The sequence below is a fragment of the Erpetoichthys calabaricus genome, chromosome 10, assembly GCF_900747795.2.
Source record: "Erpetoichthys calabaricus chromosome 10, fErpCal1.3, whole genome shotgun sequence".
NCBI classification, from domain to species: Eukaryota; Metazoa; Chordata; class Cladistia; order Polypteriformes; family Polypteridae; genus Erpetoichthys; species Erpetoichthys calabaricus.
In genome coordinates, this window is record NC_041403.2 from 1,822,829 (window position 1) to 1,850,112 (window position 27,284).

General features: G+C 41.0%; 1 protein-coding gene across 1 annotated transcript in view; it reads right to left on the bottom strand.

Moving 5' to 3' along the window:
- Positions 1-27,284, bottom strand: part of LOC114658639 (interferon-induced protein 44-like) — a 636,217-nt gene that overhangs the window by 274,391 nt on the left and 334,542 nt on the right. The window contains exon 5 of the mRNA XM_051932770.1: positions 24,046-24,146. Within this exon, the coding sequence (XP_051788730.1) occupies positions 24,046-24,146 (101 nt within the window). The remainder of the gene's footprint in view (positions 1-24,045; positions 24,147-27,284) is intronic.

Here is a 27,284-nt window from a genome sequence, read left to right on the forward strand (position 1 = left end):
AAATATGATAACTAAGTCTTTGCAAGGTTAACATTTTCCAACTTGCTATTTCTCTTTTTCGCAATTCTTACTGTCACCCATCCCCTTCTAAATTTCATTGAATACAAAAAACAAACCCTGTTGTAATGGTGGGTTTCATAAATATGAATTTTGTTTTTCTATGATCTGTACTCTTTTACATACAGAGGCAAACAAATACAGAGGCTGACACTGGAAACTATAGTACATCTAAGATTATACGTAGCCAGTGCTGCAATGGTTTTTTGGGTTGTTCATTTTTTTATTTAGTGGTCTGTTTAAGAACAACAGAAGCAAACACAAGGACAGGGAGAGGATGTGGAGGAAAAATAGCAAAAGGAGAAGGCAGCAGAGTCAGTCAGGAAGTTACTTTTTCATTGCAGAATACAGTTCTGGATTTCTTAGAAGAGAGGTGAACTTTATAATATCTGTGTGTGTTGTTAGTGTAAGAGCCAATTTTAGAAAGTTAAAGTTTTGTAAACTCATTGCATATTAATGTTTGCTTAATTTTATTAGAATATAATTTCTTCCATAGTCATAGACAATGGTATAGTCTTTTCCCCCTATAAGTTAATAAGAGATAGAACCTTCTTACTATAACTGAGAAGCAGTGTGATAATTGATTCAGTTGTGTTTAGAACAGGTTCCAGTAAGCGGGGACATGAAAGATCCATTTTCAACTTAGAAATGGGATAAGCATACAGTTTTCTGACTGTTTTGAAATGATTCAGAAATGTTAAGCAAATAGTAACGATTTAAGATGTAACAAGATTAAGCTTAGAACTGAATTTTTCTCAACATGATTTTTTTCTCTATTTTGCTATTTTAATTTTCTTTTTCTTGTGTGAACGGTTTTACTTTGAAACTTAACTAAACTTTAAAAAAAACAAAGATATTTTGTCTGTGGAATCATTTCTGTGCGTCAGGCTTTTGTTGAATCCCATTTTTTAAGTTAGAGCTGCTGAACTTTGGTAACTTTTGAAAAATGCAATTTCGTCAGAAAACTTGCCATCTGAAGGCCTTGAACTTGAACTGGAATCTACCATCTGAGGACAGAGGATGCTTCTGCTCCAGAACTCATCAACGAAAGAAAAAGAACTGAGTCATTCTGAGGTACTGTGCTCTTATCTTCTACCTCTGCATTATCGTAAATGACAGCAAGGTCGCTGTACCTGAACTTGAAAAGATTTAAGAGACTGTGATATTATAAAAGACATCATGGATGATCGGTTGTGCTTTTGCCTGAGTCATGGAAGCCTCACTGTAAGGAAGTAATCTGCTTTGTTGGAACGTTCCGATTGTGACGAAGTTGCTGTCAGGAAAGTCGCTGTCAGTCATTCGAGCTGCTGTCATGGCAACGTCTAAGCATAGCTCAAGTGAAGTCAGGAGTGATCTGAGTATGGACTCAAAGCCAGAGAATGTAATTGGAGATCTTAAAGATCATATAAGTAGAAGGAAAGATCAGCTTTCTGTGCTTATGATTGAAATCGACAGCCTTAAAGATACTAAAGAAAATCTTGTAGAAGTAGCGCAAAGGCTTGGAATCTTTCGTGAGACGCACAGTCAGATTGAGGAGCTGAATAAAAGATTACTACCAGTGCTAAGTAAAGAAGGCACAATTAAGAAACAGAAAATGACATTCGCAGAAAGTTCTAAGAAATGGAATGAATTTATTGACGTTACAGCAGCATGTCTGAAAGATACAAATAGTCTGTTAACACATATATCTGACGAACAGCTAGTTAATCAATTTGAAGAGATGCAATTGCAAGAACGGGATCACACAAAGTCAAAAGTACGACAAACTTTGCCTCAGTTAAAACATGCTCTCAAAAAGAAATGCGGCTTATCAGAACAGCAAACCGCTGCAGCATCAACATCTTCTACAGCAGTTTTGGTTGAACAATCGACACTTGATAGAATCCTGGTTAAATGAACTAGAGTCTGAAAGGCAGGTACGGTCATTAACTGCCACAGGGCAGTCATTGTCGTAAGCACAGACTTATTGATATGTTATTTCAGAATCAAGCCAAATATAAAAAAAATCAATCCGAAAGTAATCACTGAATTGGCTAAATCGCTAACTGATCAAAAGATAACACCTGCTGCAGCACCTCCTGCGCCGCGTGGTCAAGTACCTCACAGACAGGTCCCTTTATTTTCAGGTGATCCACTGGCTTATGCAAACTTCATCAGAGCCTTTGATCAGGCTGTAGGTGATGTATTAGCAGACTCAGAAGATAAATTAGATTACCTGATCCAGTACATCAGAGGTTCTCCTCAAGAAATGATTAAAGGCTGTTCACGAATGTTACCAGATGAAGGCTACTTAGAAGCCAGAAGATTGCTTGAAAAATATTATGGCAATGAGTTATTCGTAGCAGACGTATATCTTGATAAAGCATTGAAATGGCCTCAGATAAAGCAAAACGATGGGGAGGCTCTGAGAGATTACGCTAACATCCTCTCAATCTGCATGAACACTATGAATGACTCAGGGAATGGTGGAGAATTCAATAACAATCATAATGTACGTGCTGTGCTTAAGAAACTTCCATTTCCTTTGAGAAATGAATGGGTGAGGTATGCTTACAAGCTTCAAGGAAATAAAAAGAGATCAGGCATACCTGAACTAATTAACTTTTTGCGTTGTGAAACTGAAATGCTGTTACACCCTGTGCACAGTCCTGTTTCACAAGACTACACTTGTAAAGAGAGAAAAGGAAAAGTCGACAAGGGTGGGTATCCACTAAAGAGCGGCCAGAGATCAGGAAGTATTTTCACTACGAGTATATCTGATGCTACTAAAAAGGGAACTCAAGAAATCTCTGTCAAAAAGACTGCTAATGATACATGTGCATTTAAAAAGCCGTGTGTATTTGTGCAATGGCCAGCATACTCTTGCTGAGTGTAGTAAAATCAAAGAACTGCCACATAAAGAAATAATTGACTTTTTAAAATCTAAAGGTTTATGTTTTCGTTGTCTCAAACAGGGGCACCTTGGTAAGAACTGTAAAGAAAGAATGAAATGTCAGACATGTTCTTTTCAGCACCCAGACATCCTGCATATCAAAAAAGACAGTGGAGCAACATCTAAATCTACAGCTAGTGTGGTGACATCTACTGAAAGGGAAATCGAGACTGGAACTTGTAACTTTACTGGGGTCGGAGAAAAATGAGCACTGCAAGTAGTTCCTGTAAAGGTAAAATCTAAGAAAAGTTAAAGGTATGTAGAAACATACGCCTTTATAGACCAAGGCAGTACAGTTACAATTTGCACTGAACAGCTCCAGAGACAATTAAACCTTCAAGGGAGAAGAACACAAGTATTCCTCGAAACTATGAGTAACTATGATGATGATTCAAAGATGCTAACCCAATGTTCTGTCTTATCAGATTTACAAGTCTGTGGTCTCAATGATGTTGAATATATTGACTTGCCAAAGGTTTTACACAGGTCTCCATTCCAGTGAACAGTGAAAGTATTCCACTACAAGAAGATATCGATAAGTGGGCATATCTTAAAGAGGTACGTCTAATTCATATTGACTCTGAAGTTGATCTTTAAATAGGAATCAACTACCCAGAAATCTTCGAGAAGTCACAAATCATACCTAGCCAAGGAGGTGGACCCCATGCTATGAAAACTGCACTTGGATGGGTGGTTGGTGGACCATACAAAGAGATAGATGACCTCACAAAACAAAGTGGTACAATGCCCAAACATTCAATCAATCGTGTGTCAATAACAGAAATTGAAGATATGTTGCTGCAACATTAAAACTCAGATTTTTCAGAGCGCAGCTGTGAAGAAAAGGAGGAGATGTCACAGGAGGACATCAAGTTCATGCGCATAGCCTCAGAATCTGCGAGTCTGGTAGGTGGCCACTATTCTTTAAATTTGCCATTGAAGGATGAAACACTGAAAATGCCAAACAATCGCTGTATTGCTGAACAGCGTGCTATTGGACTCGAAGGAAAACTGAGCAAAAATTCAGGTTTCCACGAAGACTTTAAAGTCTTCTTGAAAGACATTATAGACAAGGGTTATGCTGTCAAGGTACCCAAAGAAAGCCTAAATAGCAACGAAGGCAGGGTGTGGTAATCCCACATCATGGTGTTATCATCCAAAGAAAAATAAGATTCAAGTGGTCTTTGACTGCACAGCCACCTACCAGGGAATCTCACTTAATGAGCAATTATTAAAAGGCCCCGACCTAACTAACATACTCATTGGCGTCCTTACAAGATTCAGAAAGGAGCCAGTAACATTAATGGCAGACATTAAGTCAATGTTCTACCAAGTACCAGATAAAGACAATGATCTTTTACGTTTTTTATGGTGGCCTGAAGGTAATCTATGTAAAGATCTGGAAGAATTCAAAATGACAGTACATCTTTTTGGTGCTATTTCTTCACCCAGTTGTTCTTCTTATGCTTTGCATAGAACAGCCAAAGATGCCAGGGATACATTCCCTGAGGAAGCTGTTAGCACCATTCTCAATAACTTCTATGTGGATGATTGTCTAAAGTCGGTGGCAACAGAAGAACAAGCAATAAAGCTGGCAGAGGACCTCCAAACTCTATGCTTCAAAGGGGGATTTCATTTGACTAAGTGGGTAACAACAGAGAAGTTTTATTGTCTATTCCTGAAGAAGACAGAGCTCATGAACAAAAGGACTTAGACTTGATCCACAGTCTCCTTCCCACAGAGCGTGTCCTGGGTGTCCAGTGGTGCACAGAAATGGACAGTTTCAAATTTCAGGTTAAGTTACAAAACAAGCCCGCTACAAGGTGTGGTATTCTGTCTGTTGTTAGTTCAGTTTATGATACACTTGGTTTTTTAGCACCTGCCATACTGCCAGCAAAGCTTATTCTAAGAGACTTATGCAAAGAGAAATTTGGGTGGGATGAAGAAGTAGAAGTCAAACACATTCAGAAATGGAAAAAATGGATGGATTTTTTGCAGTTACTTACAAACTATAAAGTGAACAGATGCTTCAAACCTACTGGGTTTGGAACCATAAAGACAGCACAAATGCACCATTTTGCAGATGCTAGTGAAGATGGATATGGCACTGTCACTTACCTTGTCTTAACCAACGAAGAGGGCAAAAAGCATTGTTCATTCCTGATGGGCAAGTCAAGAGTTGCACCATTGAAACAGGTCACGATTCCAAGATTGGAGCTGACAGCAGCTGTTGTGGCAGTTAAAATGGACAAAATGCTTAAAGGTGAGCTTCAAATCCCCTTAGAAGAATCTACATTTTGGACTGATAGCACCATGGTGCTAAAATACATCTCAAATGAAAGCACTCAATTCAAGACCTTTGTTGCCAACAAAATCTCCGTAATCAGAGATCATTCACAGCCTTCACAGTGGAGGTATGTCACATCTGCCCTTAACCCAGCTGATCAAGCATCCAGGGGGCTAAGCATGGAGAACTTTCTCAAAAGCACTACATGGTCACAAGGTCCAAGTTTCTTATTGAAGCCTGAACGGGAGTGGCCAAAAAGACCAGATCAACTGAACGATTCACTCTTTGAAGATGATCCAGAAATTAAAACTTGTGCAGTCAACATGACAAAAATAGAGGAAGCAACTGAACCCATCAACAAACTAATCACCTACTTTTCAGATTGGCATCGCTTGAAGAAAGCAGTGGCTTGGTTTCTCAAGTTTAAAGACATACTGCAGCACTTAAGACATGAAAGAGAAACATTTCAATTAGAAGTCAGTCGGACTGAAAGTAACCCAGAAGAACAAAAAACACTCATCACAAAACACATGAAAAGGTATAAACTGACTTTAAAAACAAGTCCAATTTCTCTAGACGATTTAGTTAAAGCTGAAACAGAGTTTATCCGCCTCAGTCAACAGCAAGAATTTCCAGAAGAATTAAAGGCTCTAAAGAAAAAGACTTGTGTTAAGAAGAACAGTCAAATCTATAAACTTGACCCGATCATACAAGATGGAATACTGAGAGTTGGAGGAAGACTCTGCAAAGCTGCAATGCCCGAAGAAGCTAAACATCCTGCAATTCTACACAAGCATTCACATGTTGCTTCTCTCATATTGCAGCACATTCATAAACAAATCAGACATTGTTGGCGCAATTATGTGCTCGCAGAGTTTTGCCAGAAATACTGGATACCTCAAGCAAATTCAGCTATCAGAAAAATAATTTCAAAGTGCACAATGTGCAGAAGATACAATGTGAAAGCAGGTGAGCAAAAAATGGCAGATTTGCCAGAAGATCATCTAGCACCAAACCAACCACCGTTTACAAATGTTGGAGTCGATTATTTTGGCCCCTTTCTAGTCAAAAGAGGAAGAAGCCTAGTTAAGAGGTACGGAGTAATCTTCACATGTTTAACAACCAGAGGAAGTTAAAATCATACGCTCAGAGAATGGAACAAGTTTTGTTGGAGCAGAAAGAGAGTTACGAGAAGCTATTAAAAACTTGGAACACAAAAAAATCAGCGACGCTATGATGCAAGAACAAATCAAATGGATTTTCAATCCACCATCAGCTTCTCATCAAGGTGGAGTGTGGGAAAGACAAATCAGGAGCATAAGAAAGATCTTAAATTCAACACTAAACCAACAAACACTTGATGATGAAAACCTTCCTACAATGATGTGTAGAGTGGAATCAATACTCAATAACAGACCCCTTACAAAGACATCAGATGACCCAAATGATTTGGAACCACTCACACCCAATCACTTGTTGTTAATGAAGACACGACCTAAAATGCCACCTGAACTCGTTTCAGAAAATGAACCATACCCAAGAAAACATTGGAAACAAATTCAATACATGGCTGATCTGTTTTGGAAAAGATGGACAAAAGAGTATTTGCCAATACTTCAAGAACGTCAAAAATGGCTTGCACCAAGAAGAAATTTTGAACCAGGGGATGTTGTTTTAATCGTAGATAAAGCTACACCTCACAATTCCTGGGTAACGGGTCGAGTCACCAAGACAATGCCAGATGACAAAGGTGCAGTCAGAAGAGTTTGTGTGCAAACCAAAACCAGCACACTGGACAGACCTGTGAACAAACTATGCCTGCTTCAAGAAACAGCCAATGATTGAAATGTGAAATTTTTTAAAATGTTTGTTTGCAGTGTTATTGCTAATGATTTGAAAAGAATAGTTAATATAAAAGTAATTGGCTCATATTGAAGTATAGTAATTGTCTCCGCTCTTGCATAGCCAATTAGGGGTCGGAAATGTAAGAGCCAATCTTAGAAGGTTAAAGTTTTGAGTTAAACTCATATTAATGTTTGCTTAATTTGAATAGAATATAAATTTCTTTCATAGTCATAACTTATGGTATACAGTAATCCCTCCTCCATCGCGGGGGTTGCGTTCCAGAGCCACCCGCGAAATAAGAAAATCCGCTAAGTAGAAACCATATGTTTATATGGTTATTTTTATATTGTCATGCTTGGGTCACAGATTTGCGCAGAAACACAGGAGGTTGTAGAGAGACAGGAACGTTATTCAAACACTGCAAACAAACATTTGTCTTCTCCCCATCACGTTCATCTGTTTTTGCGTGGCGAGACATATATGACAACATCAAGTCAGCCCTGGACCTAAAGATGAGAGTTAGTGGCGCCCTGCGGTTTACCTGCTGTATGTCGTGGGTTTGGGGGGCACTTTTCCATTACACACATGTTGCCCAAAGTTCAGCTTCGTTCATTCATTCGTTCAAATAATTCGGTCACTTCACGGGCCCAGGAAGCTGCAGCTTCTCTTTGGTGTAACGCAGGAGCAAGTTCTGGATGGGCGACTGGTTCCTTAGAGAGCACACGATCTCTGTCTGTGTCTGATCATCTTGTCTGCTTTCACATCCTGACGCGCACTCCTTCAATGAAATAACACAATAAGTAAATACTAAGATGGCAAACAAAATCAGAAAACTGTTGCTCCCTGTCCCCATTTGTTTTGATATATTATTAAATCCTTTTTTTATGTTTATCTTATTTTTTTCTTTTCCAGTTGTTCTGAATGTCCCCACCACCTGAACCTGTGCAGCTGCCTACGATGTTTGAAAGTGTGCATGTAAGCAAATAACCTGCCATGAGACCCACTGCCTCAAATCTTCCAAGTCAAAACCTTAAGAAACAAAAAAAAAAACTCAACTTTAGCACCTTGATGTTAGGCAGAAGGCCTACTGGGGGCTGCCTAGTCTTTAGCCCCCCTTGAACCCATGCAAATTTTTTTTTCCACATTGGCCAACTGACCTTATCATGACTGTCATTTAGAGACTTAAAAATAAATAATTCAATATCTATATTTAAGGACTCTGTTTCTCTTTACTGCGGTGGACTGGCACCCTGCCCGGGGTTTGTTTCCTGCCTTGCGCCCTGTGCTGACTGGGATTGGCTCCAGCAGAGCCCCGTGACCCTGCAGTTAGGATATAGCAGGTTGGATAATGGATGGATGTTTGTCTTTACTATGTATCTGTCACATGTAAATGTGCATTATTTATTCTTGTATACTATATTTATGCATTGTTTTTCATATCTAATTTTAATGTTTTTTCTTTTCTTGTAATTTTGCCTTTGACGTCTTGTAAAGCACTTTGAGCTGCAGCCTGTGTATGAACTAGAATGTCGTTCTTATCCAGCTGATTCTATATGATGTACAGTATCAGTTATGAGGTGGTGCTTTGCGCCACATACTCTATTCATGGAGTCTGCATGTTCTTCTCGTGTCCAGTTGGGTTTCATCTGGGTGCTCTGGTACCCTCTCAGAGTCCAAAGAGACACAGGTTAGGAGGACTGGCATTGCTAAACTGGTCCTTGATGAGTGTGTGTGCGTTTTCACCCTGTGATGGACTGGCACCCTGCCCAAGGATTGCTCCTGCCTTGTGCCTGATGCTTTCTAGGATAGGCCCGGCTTCTCTACAACCCTGCCACAGATTAGCAGGTTTGGAAAATGGATGGGATAGATGGATGTCAGAGAGAAAATCAAACAGGGGGCGGCATGGAGGCGCAGTGGGTAGCGTTGCTGCCTTGCAGTAAGGAGACCTGGGTTCACTTCCTGGGTCCTCCCTGCATGGAGTTTGCATGTTCTCCCCGTGTCTGCATGGGTTTCCTCCCACAGTCCAAAGACATGCCGGTCAGGTGCATTGGTGATCCTAAATTGTCGCTGGTGTGTGGGTATGTGTGTGTGCCCTGCGGTTGGCTGGCACCCTGCCTGGGGTTTGTTTCCTGCCTTGCGCCCTGTGTTGGCAGGGATTGGCCTCACCAGACCCCTGTGACCCTGTACTTAGGATATAGCAGGTTGGATAATGGATGGATAGATGGAAATCAAACAGGAGTTCATCTGCCTGCACAGCTCTTACACACTCTTAAAAATGAAGGTGCCAGAGCAGATCTTCAGAGTGATGCCATAGGGGAATCATTTCTGATCTCCAGTAAACCCATAACCCTGAAGGATCCAGAAAGAAGCTTTGATTTATTTGAATCCATAACAGACTCCATATTGTGAATAACCACAAATAGATGGTCACAGATGTGGCTCCTGGTTTTAAAAGGACTCTCGCTGCCTACAATCACACAGACTCATTTCAGGTGTTCTTAATGTGTCACTGTCCTACTAGGTAGCCGACTATACATTCAAGATTTCTGTTTTTTCCTACATATTAGAAAGATTTTCAAAGCAGGAAAACCCAACTTCATATGCTAAGAGCCCTTTCCAGAATGTAATGGTGTTTTGTCAAGCAATGGTTCGTCAAGGAACCACACAACCCAGTAAAGAAACCATAAAATGCCTTTAAAGAACCAGCATTTTTAAGAGTGCCCTCATGCAGAATGACTCCATTTCAAGGGCCCAAAGGAAAAGAAGGAGACATGGGGACAAAGTGCAGACTGCATGTTGTCTTTGACCAGGCCAGGTTCAGCCTCATTTAGTCCAATTTAGGGTCACAGGAAGCTCCAGCCCATCCTGCACTCCTAAAAGTCCTGGCTATTTAATGGCACTTTACTGGGTTGTGTGGTTCCACATTGCTTGACCCATTTCTTTCTGGGACGTGTTCTCTGAATACTAAATTGGTTCTTTGGACTGTGAAGAGGCCCCTAACTTGTGGACAGAATAGAAAGTGTAATCTACCTAACAGGCTGCTAACAGATCGAGTGTTAGTCGGTGTTGCTGTATGCAGTGAGAGTCTTTTTAAAAATTGTAAGCCCACTGGCATTTCATAAAGTTGTTGTCATCTATTTTATCATCCAGGGTTCTTTCTAGAAACTTCATATAGATAGATAGATAGATAGATAGATAGATAGATAGATAGATAGATAGATAGATAGATAGATAGATAGATAGATAGATAGATAGATAGATAGATAGATAGATAGATAGATAGATAGATAGATAGATAGATAGATAGATACTATGGATGGTTCTTTGAAATAGTTCTCCTGTAGAACTACTTTGGCACCTTTATATTTAGGAGTGTGGCAGTGCTGGGCCTAAGCCAAATGCTAACCCTCCTTGGGGTGCCAATCCATCATTGGGCACACTCACTCAAAATGGAACAGTTTAGAATCAGTCTGCAGGAGAAGAACATCCTCTGGAAAAGACCCCAGGCCAGTATTTGAACCAGTCTACTGGAACTGTCAGGTGGCAGCACTAACCACCGAGCCAATTGAGTTCAATTTATTTTTATATAGCACATGCATGACCCCTAAATGGAACAAACCAGTGCAAACAATGAATGAAGCGCCTAAGGAGAAGCTCAGAGCAGAGCAGACATTTATAAATCCACCATCGTTAAACTGAACCAGAACCACTCACAGATGGGCAGATTTTTCAAGCAGGTCCACATGTGGCCAACTGGCAAGCAGGAAGGGATTGGGTTCAAAGGATGGCCACCTGCCTCTTTCCTACATGCCAACCTTTCCCTCTCAGTGAGTATTGGGTGTGAAAAACCTCAAAAAGGGAAGCCAGAACAGCCAAATATAAGGCTCTGTAGGTAAGGGGGCTGTGCCAGTACCACAAGTGGGCCTCTTTAAAATTAGCAGGAAGTTCAAACCCACTTTGTGCCCTCTGCGTGAGGCATCTTCTGCTTCTCAACTCCTTAAACTTTGATTTGAGGCCTCCATAATCTCTTCTTTCCACGTAATGGAGAACTGGACAGACACACAGGGCTTAATGGTTTAAATACCTGGGATGAACCTGGAGAATGACCCTCTGACATGCAAGCATAACTATATGCACATATATCTTGGGTCAAGATGTGATCTTCTCAGAAGACACTTTGAAGGCCCTACTTACAAACAATTTAAAGCAAGATCACGGACATCTACCCTCTCAGTTGTTGGAGTGCTTTTGGCAGACACACTTCATGTGCTCCAGGCTCTTAAAAATTTTGTATGTTCTAGATGGCACATCAACGACTAAGCGAAGAAGAAAGAGCAGAGAGTTGAAAAGAGACCCAAAAGTGTTTGATCTTTTCCTTAAAACTTTTCTTACCACTACAGATCTTGGTGATATCTTTGATGTCTAGGTAGCACCATTATGCATATGAAGAAAAGAAAGTACAGATGGCTACAAGCAGGTATAGTTAATAGCCTGCAGGCTAACTTTGCACATTCATAATTTATTGTAGCAGCAAAGGTGTAGCATGGCCTCAAAATTTGTGTGTACTGTCAGCACATTTCTCTATGTACTACAATTAATTTGATAAATAAGAAGATCTCCTCAGTCTGTTAGTGAAGCAGGACGGTGAAAGCAGTTTGTCGCTGAAGCTGCTCCTCTGTCTGGAGATGATCCTGTTCAGTGGATGCAGTGGATTCTCCATGACTGACAGGAGCCTGCTCAGTGCCTGTCACTCTGCCACAGATATCGAATTTTCCAGCTCTGTGCCTACAATAGAGCCTGCCTTCCTCACCAGTTTGTCCAGGCGTGAGGCGTCCCTCTTCTTTATGCTGCCTCCCCAGCACACCACTGCGTAGAAGAGGGCGCTCGCCACAACCGTCTGATAGAACATCTGTAGCATCTTATTGCAGATGTTGAAGGACGCCAGCCTTCTAAGGAAGTATAGTCGGCTCTGTCCTTTCTTACACAGAGCATCAGTATTGGCAGTCCAGTCCAGTTTATCATCCAGCTGCACTCCCAGGTATTTATAGGTCTGCACCATCTGCACACAGTCACCTCTGATGATCACGGGGTCCATGAGGGGCCTGGGCCTCCTAAAATCCAAATATGCTCGAACTTCGTCCTGAGACTGTTCTTTCGATAAAGTTACGTGTACTCTATTGTGCCATTTATGAATGTACTTAAAGATGTAATTAATACTCATTTCCGATGCATAATACTCAACATTAATATGACAATTGAATCATTTGAGCAAATACAGGTAATATGGTACAATCATTGAATTATCGAGCATCAAAATTTTACCATCTTTCTTTCCGTGATAAGTGTGCTGTTCATCTCTTCAGTGATAATCACGAAAGCCAGCCATAGTCATATCTGTTGATTGAACAAATGCTTTAGGAAATTTCTTTTAACACTTTTTCTCTTTTGAGTCCCAACATACTGAATCTTTTAAATGTGGTCCATGAGACATGTGTTTAATGATTCAGGATTGGTTTCTCTGTTTGGTACTTCAGCACAGACAAACCAATCTACAGTACATCATCAGCAGTTAATAAATTTAATGAATAATCTATACTAATAAAAGGCAAAGCCCTCACTGACTCACTCACTCACTCATCACTAATTCTCCAACTTCCCGTGTAGGTCGAAGGCTGAAATTTGGCAAGCTCATTCCTTACAGCTTACTTACAAAAGTTAGGCAGGTTTCATTTTGAAATTGTACACGTAATGGTCATAACTGGAACCTCTTTTTTGTCCATATACTGTAATGGAATGCAGCTCGATGGCCGTGGGAGGCGGAGTCGTGTATCGCGTCATCACGCCTCCTATGTAATCACGTGAACAGAAAACAAGGAACAGCCACAAAGAGCGCTGAAGAAAACATTCATTACACAATTGAGAAGGCAGCGAAACAATAAGAAGCGAGCGAGTGACGCATACAAGCATATTTGTAAGTGCAGCTACTGCGGAAAGAAAGCACGGTGTAAACCGTAAGTTTAAATTAAGTTTATAGAAATGCTCCCCCTGCCGTTTGCAATACCATATTCGCGAGATACAAGTTTAATGAGAAGACACGAGGTATAAACGAGACTTTGGATCACTTTGAAACAGAGTTAAAATTGCTGTAGCGAGAAACTTTTAAGTGCCGGGTCTTAGCTAACATTAAATAAAGCAGTGGACATCGCAACATCACACAAGAGAGCGGCTCACATGAACTGACTGAACACAGTACGAGTGATCACTTCGATGAATCAAACCTGTTCAAAAAACACATTACTTGATAAGGTACGAAAAGAATATGAAGCGACTGACACATACAGGCATAAATTAAGTTCATAGACCTACAAAAGATTGCCATTTTTCTCCTGTACAACTATACGTTGCATTCTCAACAGTAAGCTTCCACAGCTTGGTCATATTACAACCGGAGTGCTGAACTGACAACGTGGTATACAAAAACAACTATAACAATCGTAATAAACGAACAATGAAACAACGGAGAACCCGTGCATTAAATAAAAAGGCTGCTTCCTTGGCAAAGCAAGACAAAAGGATGGCCTTATATGGCGTTCGTTTATAAAAACAATTGTAATAGACGAACAATAAACCACTACAGAACCGCGAAGCAAGGAGAAAGGATGGCCTTATATGGCGTTCGTTTATAAAATAGCGGAGAAGCTGTGTAAAGACAGCTTCACAAAAAAACAGATCCTTAACAAATTGTTATTGGTATATTTTCCCGTAGTTTAAAAAGGTTTTCTTTTCTTCTTAATAAAAATTTAAAAGCAGTACTTCGCCGCCGCAAAGCGCGGGGATTTTGAAATATATATATACTAGCCAACCCGCGGCGTAACATACGCTGCATAATTATGTATTGATGGGTGAACACTTGCTGAACGACACAGTTGTCCAAATGGAGTGGGTTTGTGGATACCACTGTGAATGAATGAAAAGATGGACCTCTGGAGAGAGCAACATACAATTGTCCGTGACTGAAAGCGGGATCGTCTGTGACAATGAAGGCCACGCTGGTGAAAGTTACTTCGTCGGTAGGGATAAGTTTCAGCACTTGTTCATTTAGGTGTAGCGAGTCTTTGTTGTTGACGCTTAATATAGCTTGCGTACTGAGATGTTCCGGAGTCACAGTTGAGAAACACTTTTTTAATGTCTTTTAAGCACAGGGAAAAAAATTAACATGTGAAACATCCGTAATGTAATAAGCCACCAAGAAAAGTAACATTGCAACAATGCACGCTACGATCCGATCGCTGTAAACAGAAGTGAAAACAAAATCGAGGCCAGTGCATTCTTTAACTGCCTTGTAGCGCAATGGTAGTGCTGCTGTTTTGCAGTAAGGAGACTGTGGAAGATTTTGGGTTCGCTTCCCAGTTACTCCCTGTGTGGATAGCGCTTTGAATACTGAAAACACTGGTATATCAATGTAATGAAGTATTATTATTCTTATGCGTCCAGCGCTCTCTCTCTCGCACGCCTGTATGCGTGTGTGTGTCGCTCGCTGCACGTGTTCCTGCAGGCATACCAGTAAGTGAATGAAAAGATGGAACTCTGGAGAGAGCAACATACAACTGTCCATGACTGAAAACTGGTTTTGGCAGATACATGCACATCTTTTTGAAAGTTTGGTCCTGTGCCTTATTAATTGTCATCGCAAAGGCAAATCTAACAGGAAATTGTCTTCGTGTTAAAGTAAAAGGCAAATTATCCGCGACAAACCGTTTTACACGCTGCATAATCACGCCGCTTTTTTAATGTTTTTTAAGCAGAGGGAAAAAATGAACATTTGCAAAATCCGTAACGCCGCTTTCAGTAAGTACAATGCACACGCGTTTAATTTGTCAGCCACTTTTTGCCAGCTGTCTTTTCTGGTTTGGGCTGCTTTTGCAGTGTTACCGCTTGTACATATTAAATCTTGAAATCCTTCGAGTAACTAATTAACTAACTAACACCCACCCACCCAGCTTGTGAGAAAAAAATGTGCCCGTTCTTTCATCATTTTGTTGCAGCCTATCAAAGACTTGCTGATCATGTTTTCTAGACTCAATATACAGTGGAACCTCGGTTCACAACCATAATTCGTTCCAAACCTCTGGTCGTAAACCGATTTGGTTGTGAACCGAAGCAATTTCCCCCATAGGATTGCATGTAAATACAATTAATCCATTCCAGACCATACGAACTGTATGTAAATATATTTTTTTAAAGATTTTTAAGCACAAATGTAGTTAATTATTACACCATAGAATGCACAGTGTAATAGTAAAAACATTGAATAACACTGACATAAACACCCAGGCTCCCTGCTCAGCTGCATGCGCAGGCCCTCTCTCTCTCAGCAGCACGCGAGCCCCCCCAGCCCCCCCTCTCTCTCTCTCTCTGTTGTGTTTTTACACTTAAACCAACAGTATAATAGTAAGTTAATAAAGACAGACACAAATACGGCAATTACCAAACTTCCACCATTTTATGTATAAAAACAAGTTCCGGCTGTAACGTGCACCTTAATACCAGGGTGCAGGCACATAACACATTCAACGTAATTATTTGAAACATTAAATAGAACTTATATTTAGTATTAAATTTTTACATATACATAACATTTCCTCCCACCTAGCTTGGATGTATAACAGTATTTTTTTTTTTTTTTTATATATCATATCTACAAAACACTTGGCATGGATAGCAAAACATGAATATAAAGACAGCTAAAGCATACTATATAAAAGTGCACCATTTACTACGGTGTACTGAAACATTTATATATGGCGAAATGCAGCTTACCAAAGCTAACAGACTCCTAAGTACTTTGTACATTAATATTGACTACAAGTTCAACCTTTCAGGAGGTTTATGAATCCTCTCAGGATAGCGTCTTTCTTGTGTAGGTGGAGCAGACATTTGAGATGAGGTTGATTCAGCAGATTCTTGAGGCTGAGATTCACCAGCAGCAAGGGATGAATCAGGTGTCAAGAAGGTAAACTCATTTGAGTTCTGAGGAATGATCAGCTCCTCAGCCTCGTCTTGTGATGTGTCTTCCTGAGCTTGTGCATATGTCGATATGTCTGCGCCAGACTGTATCATGCCCCACCTGCACTGTGTATGTCAGTGGACCAGTCTTTGACACAATCTTACCAGGTTGCCATTTCTGATTTGAGTGTCAGTAGTCTCTAGCAAGCACTTTATGTCCAACCTCAAATATTCTAAGCTTGCGTTGTTTTTGGTCTTGGAAGCACTGCTTCTTTTGCACATGTATACGCAAATCAGGTTTTAGCAGATCTAAGCGTGATCTCAAGCTTCTTCCCAGGAAAAGCATTGCTGGAGTCTGACCTGTGGTTGAGTGAGCTGTGTTTCGATAGGCTACAAGGAAGCTTGCAATTTTCACATGTAGCAACTCTTTTTCCTTTTCTATGGCTTTCATAGATAGTTTGAAGGACTGAATAAAACATTCAGCTAGACCATTTGTTGCAGGATGGTAAGGAACAGAGGTGATGTGCTTAATGCCATTCTTTTTTACAAATGCCTGGAACTCAGCAGATGTAAACTGAGTTCCATTGTCACTGACTAGTTGTTCTGGAAGTCCAGTACATGCAAATAAGGTGTGGAGTATATCTACCGTTTTAGATGATGTTGCTTTTTTACTGCAAAAATTTCAGGCCATTTTGAATGTGCATCAACCACAATGAGAAACATTCGATTATGGAAAGGTCCTGCATAGTCAATGTGAAGTCATTGCCAGACAGAGCTTGGCCATTCCCAGGTATGAAGGGGAGCGCTTTGGGGCTGTCGCTGAGTCTGTTGGCATCCTGTGCATGACTTGGCCAGATTCTCTATTTGAAGGTCAATTCCAGGCCACCATATGTAGCTTCGGGCTAAGCTTTTCATCTTTACAACACCTAAATGACCTTCATGAAGTGCCTCAAGTATTTTTGTACGAAGTTTGGGTGGTACAATCACTCTTGTGCCCCACATAATGCATCCTTGACAAACTGATAACTGGTCACGTCGATTTGAGTACTCAGGGAGATCAGCATCACTTCTAGAAGGCCAACCTTTTATTATCAAGTCAAATAATTTGGCCATAGTGGGATCTCGACTTGTCTCTTTCTGAATTTGAGCACTGGTAATGGGTAAGGGCTCCAGTTGTGTTAGATGGAAAATTTCAGCTGGATCGGAAAGGTTTTGAGTTCCCTTAAACTCACAAGGTAGACGGGAAAGTCCATCTGCATTTGCATGTTGTTTTGTGCCTCTGAATTCAATTTGGTAGTCATGGCCACCTAAAAACAAAGACCATCGTTGTAAGCGTGCTGCAGCCATGGTTGGAACACACTTATGAGGATTGAAAATAGCAACTAAGGGCTGATGATCAGTAACTAATGTGAAATGTTTACCATATAGGTATTGATTAAATTTCTTTACCGCCCACACTAGGCTTAGACCTTCCCTGTCTATCTGTGCAGAATTCTTTTCAGCAGGACTTAGAGAACTTGATGCAAAAGCAATTGGTCATTCTGTGCCATCAAGCATCTTGTGAGAAAGAACAGCACCAATGCCATACGGTGATGCATCGCAAGCCAGGCGCAATGGCAACTTTGGATTAAAATGTGTCAGCACTTCATCAGATGTAATCAGCTGTTTGGCAGTATTAAACGCTTGTTCACAATCTTGTGACCATTCCCATTTACTTCCTTTTTGTAACAAACAGTTTAGTGGATGCAACACTGTTGAAAGATTTGGCAAAAACCGATGGTAGTAATTTACAAGGCCCAGGAAAGAACGTAACTGGGTCACATTTTCAGGCTGAGGTGCCTTCAGGACAGCATCAATCTTGTCTGGGGATTTATGGAGGCCATTCTTATCAATAATATGTCCACAGTATTCTAAAGAGTCCCTAAAGAACTGGCATTTACTTTTATTTGCTTTCAGTCCAAATTCTGACAGCCTAGTAAGGACTGCTTCAAGGTCTGTCAGATGTGCACTATTATCTGTACCAGTTACAATTATGTCATCTAAGTAACACTGAGTACCAGGGATGCCCTGTAGCACCTGATCCATTGCTCTCTGCCACATAGCAGGAGCAGACGAAACTCCAAAAACCAGTCTGTTATAACGGAAGAGTCCCTTGTGAGTATTAATAGTGAGGTACTTTTTAGATGACTCCTCTAATCACATCTGTAAATATGCTTGGGACAAATCTATCTTTGAAAAGTACTCGCCACCAGCAAGTGAGGCAAAGATATCCTCTATGCGTGGTAGAGGATATTGGTCGACATGTAGTACAGGATTTAATGTGACTTTAAAGTCACCACAGATGCGTACAGCACCATTTTTCTTGATCATGGGCACGATGGGCGTTGCCCACTCAGACCAATTGACTTTGGAGAGGACACCCTGTCCTTCTAAACGCTTGAGCTCTGCCTCAACCTTAGGGCGAATAGCATATGGTACAGGGCGAGCCTTATGGAACTTTGGCTGTGCATCTTCTTCCACTGCAATGTGTGCCTTGATATGTTTGAGAGTCCCAATTCCCTCTTGGAACACCTGTGCATGGTGAACTAATAGTGAATTCTGCTTTTCTTGCTTAGGAAATATGCTCAGTCCTGAGGTGACCTGCATTTCTTTTATGGACTGCCAGTTAAGCTGGATACTTTTTAGCCATTCACGTCCAAATAAGGGAACACCTCCTCTTGGTAGCACATATAAATCCAGCAGATGTCTCTGGCTTTCATACATAACTGTCATCTTAAGCTTACCAATGGGAGCAATCTTTTCACCTGTGTATGTTTTTAGTATTACTGAAGTGACTTTCAGTTTCACATTTGGAAATTTTTCTTTATAATCTTTTTCTGAAATAATTGACAGGGCTGATCCGGTGTCTAACTCCATTTTTAATGTCACTCCTTCCACTTTGGGTGCCACCCATATTATTCTGCGGTCAGTGTGTTTAATAGAATGGAGCTCTAGACAAGACAGATGTTCAGTTTCAGAGTCACTGGAGTTGGTTTTATCAATTTCATGCACCTTTTTGCTTTTATTACCCATTTTATGTGACTTCCCTTTATTTTCTTTCATTCTGCACATTTTCTGGATGTGCCCTTTTTTATTACACTGTCTGCACTCTTTATCTTTAAACCAACATTCAGTCGGAACGTGCGTTTTTTTTCCACATCTAAAGCAGGATGGCATTTTCTCAGCGTGCTTTGCTACAACCTTATTGAGGCTGCACTGTGAAGTCACTTTTCTCCTAAATTCTAAGGCGTCTTTTTCCGCCGTTTCCATTGAAATCGCTATTTCCTGTGCGCGCTGTAATGTTAAATCTCTTTCTGTGAGGAGCCATTTCTGTATGCTCTCGTTGTGAAGCCCGCACACGAGTCGATCTCTTAGCGTGTCGGACAAGCCCTCGCCAAAATGACAGTGCTCTGTAAGCCGCCTTAGCTCAGCAATATAGTCTGCAATTGACTCGTGTTCCTGCTGGTCCCGTTTATGAAAGCGAAACCGCTCAGCAATAATCATCGGCTTTGGGTTCAAATGTGCTTGCAATACATCCACAATATCTTTAAATGATTTTTCTGCGGGTTTCAACGGTGCCACTAGACTGCGCAACAGATTATAAGTTTTCGGACCCATTACACTTAAAAGCACAGCCACCTTTCTCTCATTCCCGATATCGTTTGCGAGGCAGTACTGCTCAAGTCTCTCAATGTAAGTAGCCCATTCCTCCTCAGTGCTGTCAAAAGCAGCCATTTGTCCTACACATCCATACATCTTGTTTCAAATTCTTAAGATTTTCTTTACTCACTTCTGTGTTTTATCCGTCTCTCTTCTGGCAGGCCCAGGGTGCGCTCTTCAGTATGCCACGAAGCACATAGAAAACATGGAAATTCACTCAATGCAAAACAGAGAAGCTCAGTTTGTTTTGAACATTCAGCATGCGGCAGGTTTATTTTTTTCTCGTCGCCAATTCTGTTGTGTTTTTACACTTAAACCAACAGTATAATAGTAAGTTAATAAAGACAGACACAAATACGGCAATTACCAAACTTCCACCATTTTATGTATAAAAACAAGTTCCGGATGTAACGTGCACCTTAATACCAGGGTGCAGGCACATAACACATTCAATGCAATTATTTGAAACATTAAATAGAACTTATATTTAGTATTACATTTTTTTTGTTTAAAAGCCAAGCAAGACAGTAACATTGCAGGAGTTCACCATTTTTAATCAGGCGCCTCAGACTCCCCCAGGGCTTTATGGGGGTTGGAGTTCTGTGCAGCTCTGTGGGGCTTTGCAGGCGCTGCCAGGGGGTGCTGCAGCAGGAGCTGTGGGGCCCTTTTGGGCACTGGTTTCGCCTTACCCGGAGGTGCAGCCAGATGTTGCCAATCAAGCACCTGGAGCACTTCCGGGTACCCAATAAAGGGAGCCAGCGACCACCACTCAAGGGCCAGAATCGGGAGGTAGAGGACGAGGTTGCCAAGGAGGAGTGGTGGAGGAAGAGAAAGTGCTTGGTTTGGTGTACTGTACTGTACTGTGTTTGGGACTGTGTTGTGGCTGGAGGGATTGTGGGGAAGATGTGCCCTCCAGCTGAAGAAAAATAAATAGTTTATTTTATTTTTCCCATGCCTCTGTGTTGGGTCGGGTTTTATATAGCGTCTTCTTACAAGAGAGATATATGTATTATGGCCATGATTACCAGAGGGTGACCCGGCTTGACGGATCTTCATTGCTGAGGACCCAAGTGGCTGGATAACAGCTGGCTGTTTCTGGAGGGTGGCACTGGACTGCATGTTTGTCTGAGGGGTGCCAACCAGGATCCCGAGCTGTTTTGTCATGTGGTGGGTGCAGGAACACACTGTACCAGTGCATGCCCCCCAACCTGTCCTGATCTTACATACCCAGTTTTAAAAATGGTATTATACCAGCATTATGCAAATTCGGTAAAATTACTAGAAGAAAATGTGATTGAAATCACTTGATCCTTTCTTTATTGAAAAATAAGCACTGTGTCTTTAAGAAACGCAAGGACGGCACCAAGCAATGCTGCACCTGTGTGTTGAGCAGAAAACCAAGTCACACTCGATTCAGTTACAAACAGATAGATGGCAGCAGTTGATAACACTACTCGTCCCCACCCTGTTAGTACAAAGGACAGTCACAGTGAACCATGACAGTAATTTACTTTTTGCACAAATGAAAAAAGTGAACCTGAAGATGTTACAGCGCCTGTTTACTTTAAATTCATGCCTCTGTACCCTGGAGGTTGTCAGAAAGGCAATGGTCGGCAGTGCTAGTGAGCTATTCAATGGCTCTGTGTTCAGACTGACCTCTCAATCTTTGTCGTCCATCCTCAGTGAAACGGCTCCTGCGTTTGGACTGATGCTGAGATGACCTGGCAGATGTTGCTGCTTTTAATTTCTTTTCACATAGAAGAGTATGGATGGGCCTGGCATCTGAACGGCTTTGCCCCAGCGTGTCACATGTTGTACAACATCAGTGCTTATTACATTATAAGCTTTTCATTGTGGATGATTTTTTGATTTATACAATCAAAGTGTCTGACTTTAGGTTGTGATGAAAACAACCAGTCTGCTGTACAGACCTAAGCAGACGTCAGTACACACAGGCAATTGTCCATGTTTGTCCCACCTGCACTTTGTATCCCGCACTTATCCCGATAACTTCATAGAAGTGGGGGTCAAAGCCCATGTTCTTCTTTGTGCTGTAATGGTGTGTATCAGCCTGTTCTGCAAGTATAAAAATCAGATAGCTGTGAATACCTGAGCACAGTTTGCTTTGCACTGACATGTGTCTGTCTGTCACCCTTGTATCCCACTCGCCATATTTCACAAGTGTCAATGAGTCACACACAGAGCAGTCTGAGGATGTCATTCTTCTTGTTCCTATTATGTAATTGGCCTCTGCAATTTGCCTCATGCTCAGCAGATGTCACTGCTCTTCCTTTTCTACTGCCATATCACTTTATTGATCAGTTAACTGAACACAAACTGGACGCCATTCTGAAGCACAAGAAAACTGTGAAGAAAGCCACTCGGACACGGGAAGAACATGCAGACTCTAGAAATATCAGTTTAAGGTAATATTTATTTAAACAGTTTGTTCTACAATTAACCCTAATACAAGATGCTTTATTAGTTAATTACCGAGATCACAAGATAAGCATAATGCTACATATCTGTGTTAAACAATGTGAAATGGGAAAGATAACAAAGTAAGGCAATAAATGTGTCAAATATTTAGAGAACTAACATCAAACAATTCTCTATATCTTTACATTACAACTTCACTCAATCGAAATGGCTGGCACTCTGGTGTACAGATTAGCGTTGCTCCCTCATGACTGTAAAGGCCTGGGTGGACTTTACTGGACTTCTCCAGGTCTCTGTGGACTTTTTTCAGGTTATCCTATATTCTTAGATTAATGGGTGCAACTCAATGTGCATGTGGACTTGAATTTGCATTAACCAACCCTCTAATGGATTAAGAAGTTGTAAAAAAATATATTTTTATTCGAATGGGATCAAGTTATTGGACAATAGCAAAATAAAATACATCAGGAACTTCTTCGCTGAGCATCGCCTTTCTGCTTAATATCATCAAAGCAGGCATCAGCAGTTCTTAGCATCTGTTGCAGGGCCTTCAGGAGCAAAACGTTCGCATGAAGGTTGATCTCCGTCTCTGTTGAGTAGTTCTTAACCAGGGAGATGGAGGAGACGGGAACTCCCAGCATCTGTCCAAGCTGAGTCACCTGGAATCAAAACAGAAACAAGGGTGAAGTAGAAGAAAACTCAAGTGAGACCTGATTTATGATGGATGAAAACATCTGAGCTGCTGCTGGTTGAGTTTCCTGATTATTTTCATCTTTAAGTTTTTAAACTTGCCTAAGATTGAAGCTTTCAAACCTTGAAGATGATCCCACCGCTGGCACTCTGACAGTACAAGTTGGTTAAGTGACTTAATCATGGAGACACAATGTGTAAGTACTGAATGAGCAAACCAAAGTTTGTCTTGCAAGTCAATCAAATTTGACTGAAGAAATGTTTGTTCAACCTGGATGTCTGTTTCAATGGGAAGGAAGAGAATTGGTCTGAACTGAGAAAAGCGAGTGCAGAAGGACACAAAAGTGTAAGGCGTTAGGACCACAACTGCTTTATATGCATTGTAGAAATGCAGAAGACAGGCCCAGCTAGTGAGACTTGATGATCCCTGTGATGGTGACACTAATTCAGAATGATCTGGACAAACTGAATTCAGCGGAAGACAGGGAGCCCATCTTCAGTTTTTGTGTTTGTCACTTAACACTGACTAAGGGACATATTGAGAGATTTTCTAAAGAAACACATGCATACGGTACATCAAGCTGTAGTTGAACCCGTTATATGGATGCATTTTTGACTGATAACACAGAGACAGGTGGGCCAAACAAATCTTCAGCAGCGACTCTCTTCTGTCTCTGAATGGTCTAAAGTACATTCCCTTCACTCTGCCTCACTGCCTCTGCACTGTTAACACTAAAGAACTGACACATGATAGTCACATGGCGTCAGACACAAGAGACCGCCTGTCAGCCAGCATTAGGTCTGGTCTCCTGGAGGGTACTTGAATAAGTGTAGAGACTTTACTTTTTAAAAGACTTTAATGTAATAATATCACACAACAAAGAAGAGCTGATTATAACCAATGAACACTTTATCAGTTTCAGATAATCAGTTGTCATGATGAGTAGCAAAGAAGAAAATTGGCAACATGACAGAGAATCTCTAGATGCTACTTGTTTGGTGGGCTGACTTTACATGTTCTATTACTTTACTTCTTATGATCACATCACATTTATGACTACCAGCCTCCCGGTCGGTCCCTTTGACTCACCTTCTCATAAAGGTAGCGGCTCCTATACACTTTGGTCAGGTCTTTTTTAACTTCAAGGCAGGCTTCATCTATCTTAGTGACCAACACGAGCAGAGGAATCCCTGCAAGAAAAGAGACAAGAGTCTGTGTGTTTTTCCTTGGTAGAGTAATATATTCCTCTACTTTCCCCTTTTCTATTATTAATGTGTAGACTTTGTCAGAATGCCTCAAATCTCACAGACTTACCACTGTTTATCAGGTATTGTACTTTATAACTTCTCCCCACCTTCCCTGCTACATTTATAACTTCAGGCAATTAGGTGTAGTAAAAGACCAGCAGGAGTTGAGTTACAATTTTAATAAAGCATTATTGATAATATTCATAAACAATAACAATATGCAAAGTACACGTGAACACTGGCAACCATACAACCTGATAAATGTTGATGTGTAGTTTCAGGCAGCAGACAGACTTGTTAGTTAATTAAAATGTCTCTAGTTAAGTCCTCATTTGTGGTCAGCTTTCTTCAGAGCAGGCCGCATGCCTGTCTCAATATGGCTGCCGAGCTGTGCTCTTCATTGTGTTGTCCTTTTCAGTTCATGGTGTGTGAGATGCTCCTTCATCAGTTGGTAAGAGAGAGTGAGGGGTGAAGCAAGCAAATTTATAGGTTTCCTGTCCAAACCCTTTAGCAAATAGGGCATCATGGCACTTGATGGCTTCAGGCAACTTTAGACCTACAGAATTCTGGTGTGACACAATGGTTTCACACCTGCCCCCAAAACCGTGTGTTAAGATGAAGCTTGTCAGCTAGGCAGTCTGGATTTCCTGTGGGGTGTGATTGAGAGAGTCCTGCAGAGAATCACTTGCCATACTTGTATCAGACACTTCCCACAACTCTGTCATAAAATTACAAATAGACTCAGTCCTAAAAGGGGGGTTCTTAACCAACTAACCATTGCTGTTCTTATCAATGACAGACATTAGTGTTATAAGTTACAAATAAATAAACAGCAGTCTGTAAGTAATCTGGATTTTTTTCTCCCATTTCTTATATTCTTGTCTAACAGAATGATGACGACACTATTGAACCATTTAAGGGTTCTCAGAAAGACTTTATTTTCAATCTAACACTATTAAATTATTATATTTTGCTAGATTATTCATTATTATTCCATAAGATTATTATCATTGTCATTGCTTCAGTAGTTCGATTAATCTCAGTGGCCTCTGATGTCAAGGCCTATGGCAGATCTTCTTCACTGATGTGGATTTCTTACCACCGTTTGTTCTGCAGAACCTCACAACTGATCTGACATTGTCAACACTAAAATCACTTTCACCTAGGATTATGGTTAAGGTTAACCTTTTATTTTATAACTCAAATAAAAGCAGACACCATCAGCAGTCAAATAAGAAGGGTGAGGATGTCCTTTGTGCTACTGGGCCAAGTAAACTGAGCTCATTCTGCACAAAGTGATCTGGTGAGACTGACATTTTGGACACCTTTATTGTCATATTTCTAAAATATGTGTTTTCTTTATTCACAACTACAGTGTGTCATAATTTCAGCACTGAGGACTGAGTATTGTGAATATTGAGTTTCCAGTTTGTTAATTGCTGAGGTGTTGGGTTTGCAGCTGTTATTTGCTTTTATTACTTACTTGAAACACTCAAATTGAAGAAGAAAGGTGGGACATGAGCCTCTCACGAGACACAGCACCACAGGTCACTCCTGCAAGCTTACTGCAATGTCCTTCACTGCCACCCAATGTCATTGTGACTGTTTACCTGTCAGACATACAAACTGCTCTACAGACCCTTTCTATTGCACTTGCAGTGTACAACTGGTGTTTGCAACAAACAGTCGGCCTGTGCAATATGCTTCACTTTCACCACAGCTCCCTGTGGTTGTTTTCCAGTAAGCTACAGTTTGTGTCTGCATTGCTGCTTGCCATGAGGCTCTCTGCTATGTAGCTGCCTGTAGTGAGAAGGACCAGAAGGCACATTTCATGGTCAAGGTCACCTGCATGGCCACATCATGGGTAGTGTTATGCATGGCATAAGCTGTTACTGAGATCAAGATGAAGGCTGAAGGCCCTGGATTTTGCAAGTTTTTGCATGCTAGGCAGATAACCCTTAGCATTTTATACTTAGATATTTATTATCTGTGGGAATGGCCATGGCACTTGCTACACTAGAGAAGGGTTTCTTTTTAAATAAATGTAATTTTGGTGTTGTATAATGTGACCATTTATACAAGCACAATAGTACAGACACAGTCCTGGTGCAAACAAATGATTTATAGCACAAGTACCTTTCAATACAGACTTTGTTACTGAACACATTATACAATAAATGCTTCTCTTCTCACTTTCATTTTACTTTCTATCCTCCACTCCTCCTCGGTGAGCTTTGTCCACTGACGCCCAACTCCGACTACTTCTTTTATATCAAATTCAGAAGTACTTCCTGGGCTAACTCATTACATCCAGGAAGCACTTCCTAGTCAGGCAAACCTCCATAAAACAAGGAAGCCTTCTCCCCACAGCTCCCTCTGGCGGCTCCCATGAAACTTAGCAGGACTGCCAATTGGACCTGCAATTCCCATGCAGCCCTTTGGGTGTAGTAAAGACAATCACAGTTTGTTTGTCCTTCTCCACTTGAAGCCCCTCTGTGAGCCCACCACGCATGGCTGTTAGTGGATTAGGAGGAATTGTGACACCAAGGCTGTCTGAAAGGCATCTAAAGATTTTGGTCCAAAATGATGTTAATATGGTGCAGGCCCAAAACATGTGGCCCAGTGAGGCTGGAGCTTGATTGCAACATTCACAGGTTGGATCTTGCCTGAGAAACATTTTTGACAATTTTAAACAAGAGAGATGTGCTTAATAGATGATTTTAAAGTTGAATAACTGTATGCTTTGCACATATGGAGCTCAAGTGGATACTGTGCATTGCCGCCTTCCACTCCTTTTCTGAGATACTGAGTGAGAGATCCTTTTCCCACTGTCTTCTGTCCACTCACTCACGCTCCAGCCTCGGAGCATATCTTACCTTCACTTAGCTAGCAAACGAGAGAACTACTTAATGGATTTAGATTGGGTATTTTTGTAGAATTTGCTTGAACATTCTGGTTGATTTTGTTACTTCTTTCATCGCGCTAAGAATCATAGTTCGCTTGGAGAAGCAATATATTCGCACTAATCCAAGACTGAGGCTGTGGGCCGAGGGGAGGGGGAAGTGTGACGTCAGGAGTGGG